This window comes from Helobdella robusta (genome assembly GCF_000326865.2).
Source record: "Helobdella robusta unplaced genomic scaffold HELROscaffold_11, whole genome shotgun sequence".
NCBI classification, from domain to species: Eukaryota; Metazoa; Annelida; class Clitellata; order Rhynchobdellida; family Glossiphoniidae; genus Helobdella; species Helobdella robusta.
Window position 1 is genome coordinate 3,904,212 of NW_008703617.1, and position 18,182 is coordinate 3,922,393.

An 18,182-nucleotide genomic window follows, 5' to 3' on the forward strand; every position below is an offset into this window, starting at 1 on the left:
CATGCAAACACACACAAACACGCACACACATGCAAACACACACAAACTTGAACTGAATCTACATTGGCATTAGTTTTAACTATTATTATTATTATCATCATTATTATTATTATTGTTATTATTATTATTATTATTATCATTATTATTCATTTTTATTATCCAAAACAATATTTATTCAATAATGAAGGTTAATAGAAAATTAGGTCTGGAAAATATTTTTTTTAGAAGTTTTTCTCTTCGCTAAGTCAAAGAAACAAATTTCTTTGTTAGGAAACTTTGCGAATTTGTGTCTGCTGAAACAATTTTTTTGCTCTGAACCATGATTTATGTTAAAGTTTTGAAGGGATGTTAGTTTGTCACTATGTAAAATTTCATTTCTCGTCTTTATTTGCAGCTTTCCAACTATTTTCAAAAATTTTATTTGCAACTCTACCTCTGAACATACTTCTGCTTAATTTCTTAAAAAATCGCCTTCTAAATTTGACCAACTTGAGTGTAACTCATTCACAATGTAACTCAGATTCATCTTCAAAATAGAATTTTTTTATTCTATTTATTTAACCGTTTATTTTCCAAAATAAATAACAAAAATTTAAAAAAAAAGTCCAACATAACCGCTAGTGTAATAAATAACAACAGTGCATTAAATACGTAGTAATGGGGTCAGTTAGGAACAATGTTTAAACTATAGTAAAGGCTTTAGGATGTATATAATGAAAGAGAGAGAGAGAGAGAGAGAGAGAGAGAGAGAGAGAGAGAGAGAGAAAGTTAAAAAGATAAATAAAAAGAAATTAAAAAAAGAGAAAAAGAAAGAAAAAAAGGGAAGAAAGAGAGAAAGAGAGAAAAAGAGGAAAATATGGTGTAAGAAAGAAAGAGAGAAAGAGAGACAAAGAAAAAAGTTATAAAAAGGTATATCACTTATGCTGAAAGCTTGCAACACCATTAAGTAAAAAGAAGAAAAAGAAAAGAAAAGAAAAATCTCCATTTTCTTACCGGTTTTAATTATTCCATTTGTATTTAACTATCTTCAAATAAAAACAACGTTTAGAGATCTTTTAAAGTGCTCACAGGCATTTTGTTTACACGGTAGACTCCATAGCAACCGTTTCTATGGTAACCACTTAATCATGGTTTACGTATTATATATATATATATATTATATGTATATATATATATATATATATCATATATCGTATATAACTCAAGTAAATGTTTATATCATGTACTATATGATTCATTAATATATACTGCATATTCATCTATTTATTTCTACCTATGTCTATTAGATAATAATAATAATAATATTGGATATTAAACTTTTTGAGGAATTTTACTTTGTTATTTATGATGAAGTCACAGGCGATTAAAGCAAAAGTTAGTATCAACTTGCCTCATTTCTCGGCTTATTTTTTAATTTTTTATTTTTTATTTCAAGTGGTAGGTATTTTCTGTCTCGAAATTATTTTTATCCAAGTGGTTTGGGCGTCTGCTTCTGCTATCGCGATCACCGAGTTCGACTGCAAAGAAATCCCCGCCAATCACACGCTATGTGTGAATGATGCGTGCATGGACTTTTTACACTGTTGTTGATATCTGTGAAGAATTATTAAAAGAGAATAAATAATAATAATAATAATTATTATTATTATTATAATTTAATTTATTATAATATAATCTATTATTATTATTATAGCAGAACATAACATAACAAAACAAAGATTTTTTTATAGTGATCCAAGAAGACTGAGTCCGTGACAGGACCACTCTGAAACTTTTTATCCTACTTTTGCCAAGTTTTCTTTAAAGTTATCAGTTGTTTCTGCGCATACTATTTCATCTCCCAGTTTGTTCCACTCGTCGACACATCTGCAGCTGAAAAATTTTGGCTTTATGGATCCGAGCATTTTCGAAAGATCTTATATTTATGACCCCTTGTTTTAATGTTCATCATAAGCTCAAAACATTTTACTGGTTCCATATTCTCCTTCATATTGATGATTTTGTATGCCTGAATCAAATCTCCTCTTGTTCTTCTTTTTTCCAATGTTGTCAATCCACAAACTTTTTATCTGTCTTCATTTGGCATACCGCGACACTCCTTCATCATTCTCGTTGCCCTCTTTTGAATATTCTCCAGCATATGTCTGTCCTTTTATAAATCTGAATTCCAGAGCTGAACACAGTACTCCAACTTTGGTCGAACCGAACCGATGCTTTATATAGGTTTAATATGACGATCATATCTCCTCTTTTTACTGTTCATTTTATCATACCCAGAATCCAGTTTGCCCTTTTATTCTCAGTAATTGTGGTAAAAATTATTTTTATTTCAGTTGACATTTTATTATTCCAATCAGACAGACGTATCAAGCTCGTCGCAAATTTCAAAAGTGAAAGCGTCAACAACGAGAGGTCCCAGGGCAGTGAAGCATTACCTTTATTTATAATTTAACTTTTAATAATTTATTTATTATGATAGTAATTATGATTAAAGTTATTTTTTATATCATTATTAAATTATTTTATTATAAGCATAACAATAAATAACTCCGTGATATAGGATTCGGACAGCATCACCCTGATAGCTGAACAAGAAGATGATGTATGTTGATGTATCTTCATACAAATTTGAATGTAAAAACTAATACAAATATTATATACAAACCTATTCTAATACCTACACAAAACGTGATACAAACAAAATACCTAAACTTATACTAAACTATATAACGCAAACACAAGAGGAAATTACCTTAAGGATACACTAAAATTTGATTTTCATCATATTATTCTTAATTTTCTGTAATTAAGAGTAAAATATTGTTAATTTTTCTACATATATCTACGGTAAATATATTTTTATTATTCTTTATAAATATTGTTATATGTTTATATTACAATTATTTATATTGAAATTATTTTTAACTTTTTTAACACACCCAGTTGTTGAAATCGATACTTAAACCACCTGACCAACTGCATCTAACTGAGCAGGTTACAGGAAATAATTTTTATTTTAAGGCGAATGAATGATATTATAAGATGAATGAATAGATTTTCAAATCATCCTAATATAAAACCTGAATAGGATTTCAAATCATCCTAATATAAAACCTGATATTCATTTTCCACAAGGAACTCAAAGAGGAGTTTACGAAAATTCTGACGGCGGAGAATCCAAGGGCCTCAAAAAATGTCGTCAGGTACAGTTTTAAGGTGAATTTTCGATGAGAAAAATATTAAAATTGCATTCCTTTTTAAAAAAATGTCAGCTGGAAATTAATTTGTTATCAGTTTTAATTTTCGCAGCTTTACAAAGAAGAAAAATAACGGCCAAAATGTTTTACATCCTTAGTTAGCATGGCCAAAATAAGTACACTCTCAGTCGTTTGTCATGATTAGTCGCAAACAACCATATTACCTTAAACCTCAGATGTTGTACTAGCAAGTAAATACCGAGCCGTTCTAGATTTAAACCAAATGAAATCTCTTCATGTCGGTATTTAGTTTGGAGGAATTTAAATTCGAATACATCCGAAACAATGGGTCACATGATACGTCATTTATGACGTATCATGTGACCCATTATTTATAAAATAATGACGAGGATGACTATGGCAAGGATGATGATGGTGATGATAAGAATAATAATAATTAAAATAATATTTATTTTATTTTGATTTTATTTATTTTTAAATAATAAATACATTAGGACAAAAGTTTCATGACCGTTCCGACGACTGATCATCTGGCCGTCCACTTCTCCATTGATGGAAACAAGATTCATGAGAAGTCTGAAGAGGCGAAGAAACAACTGAAACGAGGCAGTCTCTGTTTTTCAGTTTTGTTTTCAATTTTTATTTTGTTTTCGTTACTTTTTTGTCATTTTTATTTTTGTTTTGTTTTTTAATTTTATTTTTGTTATTAAAAATGTTTTTGTGTGTTACTGTTATTCAAGTTTCTCAGTAAACTATTGATGGTTAACTTCAAATAATTCACACGTAGAAATCCCATTTGAAATAAAAACCAATTTATTCGTAAAACAACAAATTTCTAAAAACGTCATAATTAAAATAGCTTGTGAAATGTAAATAATATGGCGTTCTGTGTTTCAGAAATGCCTCATCCTGCGTTTGTTGAAATGACCAGGTTCGATTGCAAGAAGATCCACACCCTTTTTAACCTTTTCAATCATATCATACCATATACACCCATTGATTTTGGCTTATTCACAAAGTTGTGTCCTTTTTTGTGTTAATCAGGGAAGAAAAAATGACTTAGAGTTTGAAAACATTTTTTACAGAATCAAAATCCACGGAGACCGTTTCGAGCCAAGCCACACCGTCGCAAACAGTGGAGCAAGATATGAAGGTCCTACAAGATGACGAGGAGAACTTGAAGGGAGATGCTGCCTTGGACGCAGATGGAGATAATGTTAGGAAAGAGATTTCTATTTAAATGAGTTTTTTTAATAATGATTTTTTTTAACCTTTCTTGACATGTTTCTTCTTCAATAAATGGATAATCACTCGAACGATAAGTTTGTAGCACTGATATTATTTATTAATACTAACAAACTCAAACAAATACTTCAACTTGATACTTTTATATAAGTGTTATATAAGATATATATAAATCTTGATAATCATTCCTAATCTATTTAATCTACATCGGTGGAATACTAATCATGTTTGCATATTTTGTAGCCTTCTCACCAAATGAATACAAATACAAATACATCAACAGAACGCCGAATTAACGGTAGAAGACGCGAAGAAGTCAGCCACAAAAAGTAGAGGCGACAAAAAGCTGACGAACCAGTTTAACTTCAGTGAGAGAGCCACGCAACCTTATAACAACCCACCAAGGGTAGATATGCAACGTTTGAAATAATCATTTATAAATCTCGGATGGAGTGTCTCGAAAACATAAGCACACAACACACATCAAATGTAATTTAACCATTTAAATGCCAAGCTACAAGTCGTCATTATGTATACATACATCTATGTATGAGTGTTAACATTAATTATGTGTACATCTGTGTATGAGTGATTGGTACCGTGGGTGTGTGTTGTTTAGTAGAGTTGCCATGGACTTGTCCTAGAGAGTGCTGGCTTGGGAGTTTGAAAAATCGTCATCGATCTGGTTTTGCTTGCTAAAACTTTTGTTTTGTTATTTAATTGAGAGATTTCATGCTGTGAATGGATTAGGTTATGTGACGAAGAAATTTAAAAAGAAAGATGAAAAAGTGACCTCATAAGAAAGAGTTTGCAGTTATTAAGTCCTTCCGTCTACGTTTTTTTAATTTAATTCTTCGTCATCATCTAAGTAGATAGATGCAGATCATTCAAATATTTCTTTGATTATTAAATATTTTCGCCAAAATTTTCATTTTAGGTTAAGTTAAGTGAAATTTTATTCTAACAAATTTTTAATTTGACAATAGTATGAGTTTTTGAAATGACACTTTAAAGAATGACGTTAAAATTAAATTTATATAAATACCTTTAAACTACCCTTTTTAATTCATTATTAACAAGTGTTTTTTGCAATTTGAAATGATTATTTTAATTTAAATATTAATTTTTTTTTAACTTTTTTAAATGAAAAATTTTTTTAACAAGGACAAGCAGACGATGACTGAACCGCCTCCAGCCATGACCTACTCGGCCAACGTTACTCAGTGGGAAATATATGATGCCTATCAGAAGGACTACGATAAACAGGTACATCCATCTCTCTCTCTCTCTCTCTCTCTTTCTCTCTCTCTCTCTATCTTTATATATATATATATATGTATATATATATATATATATATATCTGTGTGTGTATGTGTGTGTTAGCATGTGTGTGTGTGTATGTGCGTGTGTGTGTCATTATTCAATAATTCTTTCAATTTAGAAATTATTGGCTTGCTTGATTCTTTGCTCTGTCATTAATTCGTTTTTTCACCTTTTTTATCAATTTATTGATTCGTTCGTTCGTTCGTTCATTCTTCAAAGGTTAAAAACAAAGACAAAAAAATTGTGACAAAAACTCAAGAACTCAAGAAGAAAAAGACAAGCTCTAGTGTGGGTTCAATTTTTAAGAATAATTTCACAAGTAGCAGCAGAATCAGCAGCATAAAGCCGTAGTCATAGTAGTAGCAGAAGCTTTGGTTGTTGTAGTAGTAATAGTAGCAGAAGTAGTAGTAATGACAGAAATAGCATTATTAGTAATATTTATTAGCATTTTAATTATTTTAAGTTAAATATAAATAAAATAAATTTTGAAATATGCTTCTACCTCTTAGTACTGCGATGAAATAGAATCATTGAAATCACTGAAAATCATCGAAAGAATGGTCACGCAAAATATACACGATGAAATCACGTACGGTACGGTAATAAATTATTAATTATTAATAATAATTATAATCTATAATATTATAATTATAATAGCATTAATGTTGTAGTTAAATTATAATAATAGTAATAAATAATTTCGCTAAATTATTTCTCAGAATTATCAATAATATATATCATGTCATTTCTATTGTGTGTGTGTGTCTGTATGTCTCTCTCTCTCTCTCTCTCTCTCTGTATGTGTGTGCGTGTATATGTGTGTGTACGTGTGTATGTGTGTGTGGTGTGTGTGTGTGTTGTTACAGTTCACCAAAGAACAACTACTGACGACGACAGACTACAAATACTACGAGGACGCATCGGACGAATTCAAAGAGCAAAAAGGTTCCTTACTGCCCCTCTGGACGTTTAAATTCAAGAAAGTGAAAAACCTTTCGGTGACCTGCATATGCTGGAATCATATTTTTCCGGATTTGTTCGCCGCCTCCTACGGATCATGTAAGTGGGATTGGGATTACTTTGACATTGGGATATATATTACTAATAACCAATGGCTGGGTTCTAGACGACTTTTTCGCGGGGAAAAAATTTTTGAGAATGTTCAAATTGTTAAATTTTGACGGAAGGGCCAGGATTTTTTGCTCGCCTTCGTAGATCCACCACTGATACTAACAACTGCAATGCTGACAAAACTATCACCTACTACTGCTACACCAATGATGATATGCCCGTATAAATGACCTTAATATAATTAATTAATGTATGTCGCTGGAGTTGTGTGTTTATTTGTTTTGTAGAGTTTAATTAATATTGTTGATTAAATTTTAAAAGTTTAGTTCCTGACCGTTATACCGATGTTCTTTTAATCAAGTCTGAGCGTGTAAAACCCACACCACACGTCACTCACACACACACACACTTCTATGTAACATTCACACACACAAACAAAAACACACACACATACATTTCCACCGACATAGACGAATATGAGAACCAGGTGGAAGGAGAAATACTTCTATTCACCCTAAAAAACCCATCCTACCCGGAATATATCTACCAGATGCACTGCAGTGTCAACTCTGTGGATTTCCATCCAAACTACCCGTACCTACTGGTTGCTGGACTCTACGATGGCAATGTTGCCGTCTTCGATGTTGTTACTGATTGTCATGAGCCTGTCTTTCTTAGCAATTATAAAACTGGGAAACATCTGGACGTCGTTAATCAGGTCGGGTTCGGTTCGTTAATCAGGTCGGGTTCGGTGTTTTTTTTTTGTTTTGGTCGTAGGTTTGTATGTTTGTATGTTTTATGTGTATGTAGGTATGTATGTTTGTTTATTTGTTAGTTTGTTTATTTGTTTGTTTGTTTGAGTATGATTCTTTGTTTTTTTTATTTATTTCACTCCTTTGAAGTTTCAGTCCAATTTTAAACACACTTCTATGTCCACAAAAATTGAGAAAGATTGATAAATTTTTTACCAAAATGAAAAAAATTCTAAAAAAAAGCTTTTACAATAGCAATTATGTACTTAATAATTCATGGTTTTTCTCAATTTTCAAGTTTCATCTTGAAACTTCTTCTTTCTTGCGTTTTGAAATAGTTAAAACTAGGCCAGGGGTGATTTTTTTTTCTCAGAAACAAGAAAAAGTGAAAAGCATCATTTTAATACGAGACATGCAGATAGATTAAAACTACGGATGTGTTGGAAGACAAAAAATTTTTTTTTGTATCCGTGCGAGAAATTTGACAGCTGCATTATTTTGTCCCCAAGCCAAATAGCATCTACTGATTCATTATAGAGCATCTCTTGTTACTCATTTTGCTTAGTAATTTACATAGGCACACTCTCTCTTTTTTTTCTCTTTCTCTCTCTCTCTCTTTCTCTCTCTCTCTCTACACACACACACACAAACAAACAAACAAATAGAGACACGCGTACACATATACAGTGCAATTTAAAATCGTTATTTTGGATAACGTGTATCCTTTTAAGTCCTTCCTTCAAAATTATCATTGCAGTTTTTGTTGTGATGAATGTTACACAAAAAAATTACCAGACCCAACAATTATAACAATCATAATAGATGATAGTGGTCATAAATAATAATAATAATAATAATAATGAATAATAACAACAACAATAATAAATAATAATAATAATAAATAATAACAACAACAATAATAAATAATAATAATTATTATACCAGGTAAAATGGCAGAGTCACGAAAATGAAAATGGCCTAAATTTTTTCTCCATTTCAAACAGCGGCGAAGTGTTTAACTGGACCATATTGAAGGTATAAATTATAAAATAATGAAAATAAATATAAAATATATATTTTTAATAAAAATAAAAATAATAATAATGAATGAATGACAACAATGTGTTCGTTCTTATCAAGACGCATGTAAAGTTAAACATCATGTTACATTATTTCTGAATCACAACACAACAACAATAATAATAATAATAACAAACGCAGAATGAGTTAATGTGTGAGAAGCTTTGCACGCTGAAGATGGAATCGAGTGATAACCTCAAACTGAATGGTTCTACCATACCGTTGGAACTTTCCGGTAATGATAATAATAATAATAATAAATAATAAATAAATAATAATAATATTGATGATGACCTTAATTAGTATTTAGTCCTCAAAAAATCACGTAAACATTTGAATTAACGTAAACGAATGCAATCTTTTCAGCAAAGAAACCTTGAAATAGAACTATTTATAAATAAACTTCTTATTTTACTTTAAAATATATATAAAATAAATAATATTAGTCTCTTATTTATCTTGGATAAATTTTTTATTCAACTATTCCCGGCCAACAAACAGCTGCAATAGTTAAGATGTGATGGCACTGATGTTGCTGTAACTTGACTGAGTAAGAAAGCAAAGCCGAGACTGGTTTACGCTTGTACAAACACTTTTGTTGTTGATACTTTTGAGAGGAGTATTGAAAAGTTAACTGTAGGACAAAATAGTTTGACGATGTATCCTATTTGTTCCATCAACAAAAAATTACGCACACGCCAAACTAGGTTGTGGTATCACATTTGATTTCCATCCGAAAATAGAAGATTTGTACTTGGTGGGCACTGAAGAAGGTAAAGTTCACGTTTGCTCCAAGAACCAGAGCAACAGGTTCCTGTGTGTGTTTGTCGTTGAAACCTCTGAAGCTAACGCAAAAGAGAGAGAGTAACCTTTAACCTTTATCAGGTTCCTATCAACTTACGACGCGCATTTTGGACCAGTGTATAAAGTTCTCTGGAGTCCATACTGCCCGTCTCTGTTTATTACTTGCAGTGATGACTGGCTTATTAAGATTTGGGATCGATCTATAGAAAGGTAGGGTTTTGGGATTTGTTTTTGTTTGTTTTTTGTTCTGTTTGTGCTACCTACAAATAAAACCTGTTAAGTGCAAAACGTATGAATTGTGTGTGATAGATGTTTTGATTTATTAAAGTTGCAATTATGGCCACAAAAAGGAGTTACAAATCCTAAAACTATTCTCACCCGGGTCGAAAAAATTTGCTATTTAAGAACATATGCGGCCCTTCAAAGGTAAAATAGTTCTCAATGCGGCCCTCACAGCAAAAATTTGCCCACCCCTTGTGTAGAACATTGATTATCTGAGCAAAACCTCAATGCATTTGCGGATAACAGAATAAGTTTATAAAATGAAATGTAGTGGTCGATCAAGTATCTTTCAAATGAAGCCGGTATAAATTTATAAACGGTTGAATTTAATAAAATTGACTCTTAAGTCATTTAAACTTGAAAAATTTATAATTTCTAAAGAAAAAAAATTAAGTAACATGACACAAATTTTTACTTTACACTACCAAATGAAACACGCAGTAGCGAGCCATTGTTCGTATTTGATCTTGGATGCGCGGTCGAAGACGTTGAGTGGGCTCCATATTCCTCCACAGTTTTCGCGGCTGTCACTCAGGACGGCAAAGTTGGACTTTCTTGCTTTCTTTATTTTATTAATTTAATTACTTTTTGCTGTTTGTCATCAAATTTCTTGTCTGCCGTTGTTTCTTTCTTCCTAAAATTTTCTTATTTTATTACAAATTTTTTACCTGAATCCATAAATCTGTGTCTTTTTTTTCATTTCTTTCCATCGTTAAATATAAACTAACCATTTTTTAAAACTCTTCATTTGATATTTCACAGAAGCATCAACAACAAATACACAGTGCATGTAATATACGCGCGAATTAATACACACACCTGTAAGGCTAGGATCACCATGCATTCAAACCCAGACACCGCAATTACCGTGCCAGGCACCTTAACCATTACACCATTGTTCCGCTCTGTCATTACCATGTCATTATATTGATGAAGAAAGAACCAAATTTTAAAAAGAAGACATCGAAATCATTGATTGAAAAATATAATTAGCAATTTTTCCATAAGGCTTACGTTTATGACTTGAATGTTGAGAAGCATGAAAGTCTCTGCGAACAACGAATAGCTCAGAAAAGAAATTCAACCCTGACGCGTGTGGCTTTCAACCAGAAACATCCCATCATTCTCGTGGGAGACGACAGGTAGGGGGTGGGGAAACTTTACAATTTCGTAAAAAAAATATATAAAAAAATATAATCATGAATGTAATTGTTGTTGTTTTTTATGATGAATTTGATTCTTGAAGTTTGTCATCATTGTAAAAGTAATGTTCATTTTTCCTTTTAATAATTTTTAAAATTATCATACCTACAGGGGAACGATTCAATCATTTAAGTTGTCTCCAAACATAAGGAAGCTGCCCAAAGTGAGATACATTTTGTCAACAATATGCGTGATACATGCTCGCATGTGATGTGTGTTGTATGTACGACTTTATCAAAAACATTTCATCAAAAATTCCTTCGTCTTCAATGATTTTTCATTCATTCAATCATTCATTAAATCATTTGTTTATTCATTCCTTCATTCTTTCGTTCATTCATTCATTTATTTATTTGTTGTTTCTTCCATCCATCCAATTAACCATCCAATTACTTATCGTCTGTTTATCTATTCGTTCTTTCATTTGTTTCACTCGTTTTATCGTTTGTCCATCCTACATTCTACCATCTGTATTCAATTATTCCTATTTCATTCATTTATTAAATCATTTATTCTTCTATCAAACCATTCATTCATTTACTCATTCATTCATTCATTCATCTATTCCTTCCTTCACTCACTCACTAACTCACTCACTCACTAACTCACTCACTCACTCACTCACTCACTCACTCACTCACTCACTCACTCACTCATTCACTCACTCATTCATTCATTCATTTATTCATTCATTCATTCATTCATTCACGAAAAGGACAAAAAGGGACAGGACCAATTAAAACCGGAAGAGAAGGAGGCGCTGAGAAGAACTGCCGAGGTGGACAAGTTGGAAAAACTGCTGGTCACAGTGCGCCCGTTTGTCAGAGTGAAAACTTAATTTGGGGAAAAATTGCTGAAAATTGAAATAACGTTAAATAAATTGATTAATAGATTAATTAATTTATGAAAAATTTGAAAAGATCGTAAAAATCAAACAAAACTAGTAGCGAAACGTTCTTTAAAAAAAAACGAAAGTCTCAAAAAATGAGATGACCGGAGAATTTATTCTAAATTTATTTAGCCTGGCCACCCAACAACAGAGAATAAACTCAGAGTAAATTTAACTAAATAAAATTATTTCTACGTTTTCGCTACAAAGTTGAAAATATTTTTATAAAGAAATATTTTTAAAAGATTGTACGTACAATGAGGAAGAACACGCAGTCACCGATCAAATTAACACTTTACTTATACATAATGCTGCTGGAGAAACTCTATCTGCGATCTTCGCCCATCCCTTTCAAAAAAGAAAACTGACGACGACGATGACGATGCTTATGTTCAGTTAGTTGTTGATGATGAAAATGATTATATAACGACTTCTATAGTGACGATGATGACGGTGGTGTGGATTGTGATGATGAGATAGATGATAACAATGTTGAATTCAACAAATATCTGAATTAATTTTAATTATAAAGCTATCAACAAATGAACTAGAGTTGTTTTTTCTTCGCCCAAAACATCCGTAATAGATTCAGATTATATTGGCTTCTTTATTGCTTTGTAATAGACATACGCTTCGGCAAACAATCTAAGTATAAATGTCAAAACACATCTCTCCTCTCTTTCTCTCTCTCTCTTTCTCTCTCTCTCTCTCTTCCTCTCTCTCCCTCTTTCTCTCTCTTTTTATCTTTCTCTCTCGGTTTTTGACAACACACATACTCTGTATTTTTTCTCGTCTTCCTTATTTTTCTTTTCTTTTTTCTCTCACACTCTTGTCTTTCTTTCTCTCTCTTTCTCTCTCTCTCTTTTTCCTTTTTTCTCTTTCTTTCTCTCTCTCTCTCTCTCTTTTTCTCTAAACATCTCTCTATATATATAATCGAGTGTATTTTCTCAAAACAGCACTAGCGCACATTCTTGGAATTAATGCACGTGTTAGATTCACTGTTGACAATAATCGAGGAAGGATTGGGATAAACAAAGAAAGAGGATGGAAGATACAGTTCACAAAAAAGTAGAGAGAACATGAAAGAGAGAAAGAGAGAGAAGAAGACGATGTCATATTGAGAGAACGTGATATAAAAAAAAGAGTGGATAACATGTAGAGAGAACGTGAGAAAAGTGAGGGTAAAAGAATCTACTTAAAAACTGACCCCAAATGAAAATGCCTTAATTTATATGTAAATGAAAAAATATTATGACGCTATAATAATATAATGAATTAATTTAGTAACATTATTATTATTATAATAATTTTTAAGTTTTTAAGTAATCTAGTTATATACTGATATATTGATATTATGACCGTTGTTTTATAAGCATTGGATGTATTTTTATTGATGATTGCCTTTTAAAACTGTAATATACCAAAATGTTTCATTTGTTGCGTTTTGCTTGTTGCTTCTATTAAAAAATCTATATTTAAAGTTAGTTTTGATTTATTAATATATGAATAAATTAATGTTTAATGGTAATTATTTAATTTTTTTCGGTTAATAACGAAGTGAATTCTAGTTCAAAGTTGAGTAATTAAAAGTTGAAAGTATTTATAAGTATAAAATACATAAGGAAGCACGTACACATACACGGAAATACAAAACACACGCACACACACGCACACACACATACCTTTAATGATGTAACTTTTTTAGTTTTTTCACTAGACGACTGAAAGTTTCGGTGCCTAACTAGCGTTATGCAAATTATTATAACTAATTGAAGCTGTATTAAAATTTTAACAAATGGTTTAGAAAAAACATTAATGACATACTATTTATATCAGAATAACAATCAAATGCACGTACGCACATACAAACTCACACACACATACACACGCATACGTACACATGTAAACACACGTACACACACATGTTAACATTATAATATAAAATCACACAGATACCCATGCTACACATGTATTATGTATTATATACAGGCACATGGACATACGTATACAAACATATATACAAAACATATTTATGCGCCCACACATACATACACACAAATATACTTACACACGTACAGAACACACACTTCAAAAAATAAGATAGAGCCGAGTTATTAATAAGGTTATCAAAAAGCGAGACAGTCGCCCGGTCAAGATCTTTTTACAATGTTTACCCATGTGTGTGCGCGTCTGTATGTGTGTATGTATGTGTGTATGTATGTGTGTGTATGTATGTGTGTGCGTGTTCTTAGAAGCGTGGGTTTTTGTGTAGGTGTTCAACGTTTCCATTTGTTGGAATGTACAAAAAATCATTGTCTGTGTCTACAATGATAAAATGGATATGTAGGCGTTACAACAAAAATACTGTTTTGTGTATGTATATATGCATACACACACTCACACACACACACACACACACATACATACATACATACATACATACACACAAACACACATTCACACACTCACACATACACACACACATACACACTTATATATATATATTATAATAATAAAGAATTACACGCATTTATATATAAGCTTGTTATTTATTAGTTGAAAGGTAAATATGAATTTGCGAGGGCCTTGATTTGAACCTAGATACCTTGCTATATTAACAGCAAAAACATTTTATGATGATTCTTTTAAATATTAAAAATAGTTATTGATAATAACAAAATAATTAATAATATTAAGAATAATAATATAAATAATTCAAAAAGTTATCCATCATTTAATACATGCCAACGTTCTGAACTCATTTCAAAAAGAAAGAAAAAAGTTCCGCCACGATGAAAAACTGCGTAGTTCTGAACGCACAGAAAGACGTCTACCAGAACATAGCATCAAACATAACGCTGAAAGATTACTACTTTGATTCAAAGTTCCGCTACATAGCAGAGGTTTATATTTCATTGCCTATAAACATTTTTGGGATAATTGGAAATGCGATGACTTTTTACATTCTGACGTTCAAGATAAAGAAACAAAAGTCGCAGGCGATAATCTTCCTATTGATTGCTCTATCTTTTGTGGATACTTTGGTTCTGCTGTTTCATCTCTTTTTGAGGACTTTTAGAGAGCTGTTTCTTGAAGGTAAGGGCCTTTCTTTAATTTTAAATTTATTTGAAATTTTAAAGTTTCTTGATATGAGGTGTTGGCTGAAATGAAATATTTTTTCATTTTTTTCTCTCTGGTTTACATGTTTTTTGATTTCATTCAGTTTGATTGTTTGATATGATCTGGCGGAAAAAAATGTTTGTTGAATTTGTAGTTAGTGGCCATTGGCTAGAAGATTGTATGGCTTGGTACTTCATGCGAGATTGTGAATTAATTTTAATTAATTAATGATTTTCACTTGATTCGTTTGTGAACTTTGCTCATGGTTTTTGTTTAGATTTCATTGCACGCTGTCTTCACCTCATCATGATAGTTGAATCAATTTGATAACTATTTTAACTTAATAACTTCACTAGCAACTTTATTCTTTCTTTCATTCATTCATTCATTCATTCATCCATTCATACATTCATTCATTCATTCATTCATTCACTCACTCATTCATTCAACTTTAACGAGAGTAAAAAATCCTAAATCACGTTCAACGTGATTCCGCATTTAAAAACTCCATCGTTTTAATTGCTGACCGTGCAGATTGTCTCATTTTAAATCGCGTAAATAACAGCAATTATAATAACAACTAATAAGAAGATAAAGAAAAATAAAGAGAACAATAAGGAAAAGGTTAATAAGACAAATAAGAATGAGAATAAAAAGGCAAAGGTTGCGTTACGAAACCGAATGTTTTCTACAAGAATGAAAAAATTGCGAATTTGTGGATCGTGGTCTAGTTAATGAGAAAAGTTTTTTGGAGGTAAATAGAAAATAAAAAAATAAATAAAAGATTAAAAATTAGAAATAAATACAGCCTGATTTATAAATTCTAATTTATATAAATGTGCTTGCTACAAGTTTGTTTACTACTATTTTCAAAGTTGGCAAAATCATCCATCAACTTTTTTTGTGCGTGGCAAAAATGCATTTAAATTCAGTTAGTTATATTCAGAAAAAAAATTTTATTTGCAGATGTGAATAAATCATTTACAGAGCAATAAGTCGAGCGAATCTTTTAAACATTTTCTTAGAAAAAAACATTTGAAAAACCTATTTTAAGTTAATTCATCCATTTTATAATCTGACGTAATTTGCTGAAGAATGGGCCTTATCAATCATTCAAAGTGGATAATACAGCACAACACTTTTCTCAAAATAAATTCAATTTCAGATTTTTCTAAAATTAAAAAAAAAATCCTGGTCCCAGTAAATTTATATTTTTTTTAATTAAAAAAAATTGTTTTGGACCTAGGTCTAGTTGTAAAAACGTCATTAATCTGATGCATAGCGTGCTTCTAACATCTCACTTAACGTCCATCCACTTACTAAGAGTGTTTTTGTGACGTGTGAAAAAGTAAAAAAAATTTCTCGCTCTCTACATTGGCTTTTAGTTTGACAATTCAATTATTTAGTTTAACTTTAGAATGTAGGCAACCATTTAAAATGATGGAAGTGGAGTAATGGCGAAACAGGTCAACTGCCGGGAAAACCCAGGCAGCCCACACAAAATAAATGACTCAACATTTCAAATTGCCTCACAAACACACCTACAATGTACAATCTTTTGTAAGGGAAAATATTAAAGGACTTAGAACAGTGATCCCAAAATTAAATTTCAATCTACTTAAATAAATTAATTTATAAAGTTTTTTCATGCTCAGTATTAGTTATTCGATCTGATTTTTACTCTAAAAATTATCCAATTCACTTCTAGAAATGTGTGAGCTATCATAGTATTATCCTTTTCAATTTATCCTTTCTCAAATACATTACCAAGACTGCACTTAAACTAGGTCTGCACGTATCAAAGTCACATTAAACTTCCACATGAGTTTCGTCATCTTTGACATTTAGGCTACAGACACACATACCTACACCACGTACCAGAGATTTTGATGTGAATTTTTAATTTCAATTATAAACTCCATCAAAACGACATAGCGTTGTTTCCGTGGTGTTGTTTGTTTGTGCTTTTTTTGTTATAAAACTTGTGGGGGGATAGGAAATAGAGAAGATATTAATTATTTCATAAAAATTTAACTTATCTTAAAGTCAACACACTTCATTCCAGACGTGTGTTCCCCGTTAAATTGTATTTACATCTTCAAAATTTAAGCAGCCCTGGCATTCCTGTAGAGGTGTAGCCATTTTTCGATGTATCGTGCACACGTAACAATTACCGATCTGCGTTAAATTATACACCGCATAGTAATTTGCTTTTTGGAGAACATTTTAGATCGCAACAATTTCTAAAAAGCAACCACACATACACACAAACATACGTAAAAACCTAAAATCACGCACCCACACGCACAAATCTACAAAACAAAATGACATTTGTCCATCGTTTTTAACAATTTTTAGAGTTTTTAGTCTTAAGAAATTTTTCATCGCTGATGTATTAAATTATAAAAATTGACAAAATTATCTAAACTATTTTTAAATTCATAAATCACACTTACAATTACACAAACACACACACACAAACACACACCTCTAAAAACCCAAATGGCAGAATCCTTCATTCGCTCGTACAGCACGTACTATTGGTACATGCTACCTATTCTCTACGTCCTAAGGATGGTCAACGTGTGGCTGACAGTTATGCTGACTGTGGACAGGTACCTAGCCGTCTGCAAGCCATTCTACATGCTCGTCAATGATAGGATCAAGAAAACGCACTACTGCTTCGTCGGCATCGTCCTCTTTTCCATTGTATTCTCCATACCTAGATTCTTCGAGGCAGCTCTTATGTAAGATTTTTAAAGTTTATAGTTTGATTTTTAGTGTACTTTTGTAACACGTTCGTCTCTGTTGTGATGCTTTTTTTCTGCTGTTATTCTATATTTCTATTTAAAAAAAGTCAGAAGCTAACAAACGAACATAAGATAATTTATATCCATTAAAAATCAATTTTTCCGAAAAGACACTATAGACATTAAACCTCTGCAGAAACAGATGTCTGAATTGGACGAACATTTACGAGAAGCCAACCTACACCATCCTCTACGTTGACATCCTCTTCACATTCTTCCAGTATTTTCTTCCGGGACTGATCATGTCCTACCTCAACACCAGAATCATCATCACGTTGAAAAAATCAAACACCTACAGACTGAGCCATATGAACGGTGGTTCATTCTACTCGACAATTAGTTACGTCAGTAAGAATCCGGTTTCGAAAACAAAATCCCACAGCGC

General features: G+C 31.5%; 3 protein-coding genes across 3 annotated transcripts in view; all 3 read left to right on the forward strand.

The window, feature by feature from the left end:
* Positions 1-2,949: 2,949 nt before the first annotated feature.
* Positions 2,950-11,816, forward strand: HELRODRAFT_71864 (hypothetical protein; the record flags this gene model as incomplete). The annotated part of the gene is made up of 18 exons (XM_009013000.1): positions 2,950-2,994; positions 3,136-3,216; positions 3,713-3,846; positions 4,332-4,434; positions 4,780-4,869; positions 5,628-5,729; positions 6,006-6,105; positions 6,312-6,380; positions 6,684-6,845; positions 7,328-7,575; positions 8,555-8,644; positions 8,849-8,924; positions 9,397-9,499; positions 9,575-9,703; positions 10,220-10,319; positions 10,784-10,917; positions 11,090-11,141; positions 11,694-11,816. Coding segments are annotated over 18 exons (1,941 nt in total), but the record flags the coding sequence as incomplete, so codon positions are not given.
* A 2,843-nt stretch (positions 11,817-14,659) lies between these two features.
* Positions 14,660-15,982, forward strand: HELRODRAFT_167497 (hypothetical protein; the record flags this gene model as incomplete). The annotated part of the gene is made up of 2 exons (XM_009013001.1): positions 14,660-14,963; positions 15,954-15,982. The coding sequence occupies 2 exons, from the start codon at positions 14,660-14,662 to the stop codon at positions 15,980-15,982; spliced, it is 333 nt and encodes a 110-aa protein (XP_009011249.1).
* Positions 15,983-17,489: 1,507 nt separating this feature from the next.
* HELRODRAFT_167498 (hypothetical protein) overlaps positions 17,490-18,182 on the forward strand; it is a gene marked incomplete at both ends in the record, with an annotated part of 2,265 nt that continues 1,572 nt past the window's right edge. The window contains 2 exons of the mRNA XM_009013002.1: positions 17,490-17,734; positions 17,934-18,182. The exon at positions 17,934-18,182 is cut by the window's right edge and continues 325 nt beyond it. Of these exons, the coding sequence (XP_009011250.1) occupies positions 17,490-17,734; positions 17,934-18,182 (494 nt within the window). The remainder of the gene's footprint in view (positions 17,735-17,933) is intronic.